Source organism: Leptosomus discolor, chromosome 4, assembly GCF_034619465.1.
Source record: "Leptosomus discolor isolate bLepDis1 chromosome 4, bLepDis1.hap2, whole genome shotgun sequence".
Classification (NCBI taxonomy): Eukaryota; Metazoa; Chordata; class Aves; order Leptosomiformes; family Leptosomidae; genus Leptosomus; species Leptosomus discolor.
Window position 1 is genome coordinate 62,410,049 of NC_141394.1, and position 3,644 is coordinate 62,413,692.

The 3,644-nt window shown below is 48.0% G+C and overlaps 1 protein-coding gene across 1 annotated transcript; it reads right to left on the bottom strand.

Moving 5' to 3' along the window:
* Positions 1-1,047: 1,047 nt before the first annotated feature.
* On the bottom strand, positions 1,048-2,186 carry LOC147415680 (endogenous retrovirus group K member 5 Gag polyprotein-like). Its single transcript, XM_086464825.1, is given in 2 exon segments — positions 1,048-1,643; positions 1,646-2,186. Coding segments are annotated over 2 exon segments (1,137 nt in total).
* Between the last annotated feature and the right edge of the window lie 1,458 nt (positions 2,187-3,644).

A 3,644-nucleotide genomic window follows, 5' to 3' on the forward strand; every position in this document is an offset into this window, starting at 1 on the left:
TCTCCCATTTTTGTTGTTTTTCCTTCTGTTTTTGCTCCTGCCTATGCTTCCAAACTAGCCATCTTTCCCTTTTTACCTTTTCCCACTGCCAAAGCCACACCGACCGTAATACCGGAACCTTGATATGACTTCCACACTCTACCCCACACAGCCCACATGCAACCAATACCCAAGGTCAACACTGTCCTTTATGTTCGGGGCATGTAAATGGCTTCGTCAATGATGACCAAGGGTGTTGAACCACCAGGGTCGTCTTCTGAATTTGATTCCTTCTCCATGCGATTCTTCCACATGGGCAAGCTTTTAATCCGATAGCGGCCATTAATCAATCCAGACTGGCTCTTTAGACACCCATGATAATTTCAGGATTCGTTGCCCCTCAATGGCCACCCCACAAAACCCTCATTTGATATTTGAATGCCCCATTGCGACAACACACCGCGCCCAATTAACCATATTGAAGTGTTCATAACGTAAGGGCGAACCTTAGCCTTGTTCGAGGGTTCCTCCTCAGGCCATACCGTTACAAATTCATCACTGATGTGAGTCAGCTGTGCTCCGCCCACTCCCATTATTGGTGTATTCAAACTGGCCAGGGGCCAATTATGGGGCCATGCCGACCCAGGAACAATGGTTACATCTGCCCCGGTATCCTATAAAGATGCATTACAGTGCATGGTGTTTCCACCCGGCCCCTTAAATGCTACCGCTTTTACAGGCCTCTTTTGGTAATTGGCACGGTAAAATATACATGAGGAGATCCCGTCGAACCAAATGCTCCATCCCCTCTAGTGTCCACTCCCGGGTGAGGCACACAAGCGCGGAAAGACACAAGTTGCGCTAGTCTCGTCTGCTCGGGAATGTGAACTGAAGGTTGTATCGCCTGTACCATGATTCCTGTATTTCCGGTATAGTCTGCATCGATTACACCGGGGATTACTAAGATACCTTGCCTGGAAGTAGAAGATCGTCCCAATAACAAAGCACTCAATCCATTACCTAATGGCCCATTAGCTGTGGATGGAACTACATGAACTTGTTTGTCTTCTATGGTGATTGGGACGGCAGTGACCATGTCCACACCAGCACTTCTGGCCATTGCGGATCGCATACCAGCCAGGCAGCCTGCTCTTGAGAGGGTATTGGTGTCATAGCGCTCCCCCTCCCTGCGCTTGTTTTCCAGTTTCCCGCCCCCGAAGCTCGCGGGGCAAGGGGGGTCTCGTCCCTTCTAAAACGCAACTGATATTCATTCTCCCTATGCCCAAGTCTTTGACACTGATGACATGCCCCATCAAGGCCTGTACCTGCTGATGGTCCCCTGTTGTTGCTGCTAATTGTTGGTTCCTTTTTCTCTTTGTTATTGGGACACTCTCGCCTAAAATGACCTCTTTGTCCACAAAGAAAGCAATTTTGTGACCTCAGTCCCTTATCCCCTTTTTCTTTTGGTATAAACTGTTTGAGAGCAACTGCCAATGCCTGTGCCTGGGCCTTGGCATGCACCATTGCTCTTTCTTCCTCTTCTACCAATGAAGCCTTAGAGCAGGCTTCTATCATGTCTATTAATGTAGCAGTTTTGGGAAGGGCCGCAATTAACTTTCAACATGTGCGATTTGCATTGTCGGTTGCCAATTCCATGCAAATGTAGCCTCCATGTCTGCAGTTAGCCCGGGCGCCGCGTCTAATGCTGCCCTCAAGCAATCCAAAAATTCTACAAATGACTCCTGATCCCCCTGTTTAACGGTTATATATGGTGGCTGTGGTTTTCCCATTTGTGGGACTTGTTTTATCGCAGCCGTGGTCAGAGCTTGTGATTGTTGCAAAATGGCAGGGTCGAGTTGTGCCTGTATCTGGGGGTCAGCAAATGGACCCTTTCCTAACAGCATATCCTTTGTGGCTGCAAACAAGGGCTCATTTGGATTGTGGTCAAGATTTTGTAATATTGCAAGATCGACTCGAGACTCCCTATCTGCCTGCCGCAACAACCGTTGTGTGGGGGTTAAGAGCATTTCAGTCAGCTTAATACAGTCAAAGGGTGTCAACAACTGGTCCGAAAATATAGAATCAACTACGGCGTGTACATACGGATTTTGCAGACCCCACTGTTGAACTGACTTTTGTGCCTCACGAACGAGTTTCCAATCTAATGGAGCCCACTGCCGATGTTGAGGGCGAGCGGGATCCGGCATGATCACCGGGAAAGCATTAGGAACAAATTCGCCCTCAATTCTGGCTTCTTTTATTATCCCTTGCCATTTCTGAGAAGGATCATGGTTCGGGAGGGCCACTCCTGCTTTCCATTCCTCCCACAACCCTCTGGCTGCTCTTTCCCGGGCAGATCGGTTAAGCGGCGCATTCCTGAGAACTTAGTTTTTTCTAAATCTAAGGGTCTGCTTGTCGCTCCCCCTGCGCCTTCTGCTCCCCTCGCACCTCCTGCTCCCCCCACTAATTGTTGCACAATCTGCATTATATGCTTTAGTTGTTCCTTCTGCTGTAATAACTCCTCATGTAGCTCATGGTTAGTAGGAGAAGCAGGAGAAGACGATTCAGGCTCCTTTCGTATCGGTTGTGGCTTAAACTCCTCAGACTCTGTTTCCATCGGTGCATTCTCCACAAGGAAGTCGTCTGGCGGCGGCGTGGACGGTAAAGGCGGTGCAGGCATGAACGGTAAAGGTGGTGCAGGCACAGATGGTAAAGGTGGTGCAGTAGGAATTATTTCATAATCCTCCCCCCTTCAAAAATCGTTGGGCATCCACAGGATACGCTCACAACTTCTTAGGAGCCTCGGCTCCTGGGGTCAAAGCTTGCTGCGCCGAAAGCACTACCCGTTTTTCTGTTTTAATATCCTCCAAAACAGTCTTAATCTGTCTCCAGATGGGAGAAGATTAGCTCTTTCCTTCGAGCCAGCACTGACCGAGTCCCACAAGTCCCGACCCATATCGGCCCATATTCCGGATTCAAAGACGTTGTTCGGGGTTTTGAAAAATCCCCGTCTTTGTCCCCAGTGCAACAATTTAGTCACAGTTTGTTTATCAATCTTCACATCTCTCTTAGAGAGTATAAATAGTAGTATTTCCCGAACTTTTTCTTCCTCTTTACTTAGAGGAATTCCCATTCTTCCCGGTCACCCTCCTGCAATTTTCTAGGTGATTCGTGTGCACAATTCCCGTCTCTCGGACGCCCAGAGAAGTTCGTCTTCTCCCCCCTGACCGGCCCCTTGCCTGCCTCCAATGTGCGATCAAGCCTCCTTAATCATTATCATGTCGGGGTCACCAATTGTAGTCGTGCAAGGACGGACTCTGCATACCAACCAATATGGTTTCAAGCAAAAGCCGTTTATTGAACATTTGGCTGCGTCTTACATACTGTTTTATTTCCGTACATGTGATCATGCATTTTCAGATTGGCTGTCTCGCTTTGTCCACCCACCCAGCATGCAGTTACCTTACTTATGCGATTGGTTACAAGTTCTATTCGACAGTGTCTGTTAGTACCTACTATTCACCCCATATTTCCTCTATGTCCATATTAAGTATGCTCTCTCTCTGCTAGATAGTCTCCTACACCTGTACTTACTCCCCAAAGAATGAGCAGTAAGAATTGGGGTTAAAACTCTGTTCCCCAGCTAATTATTTTGCCAAAAGAAT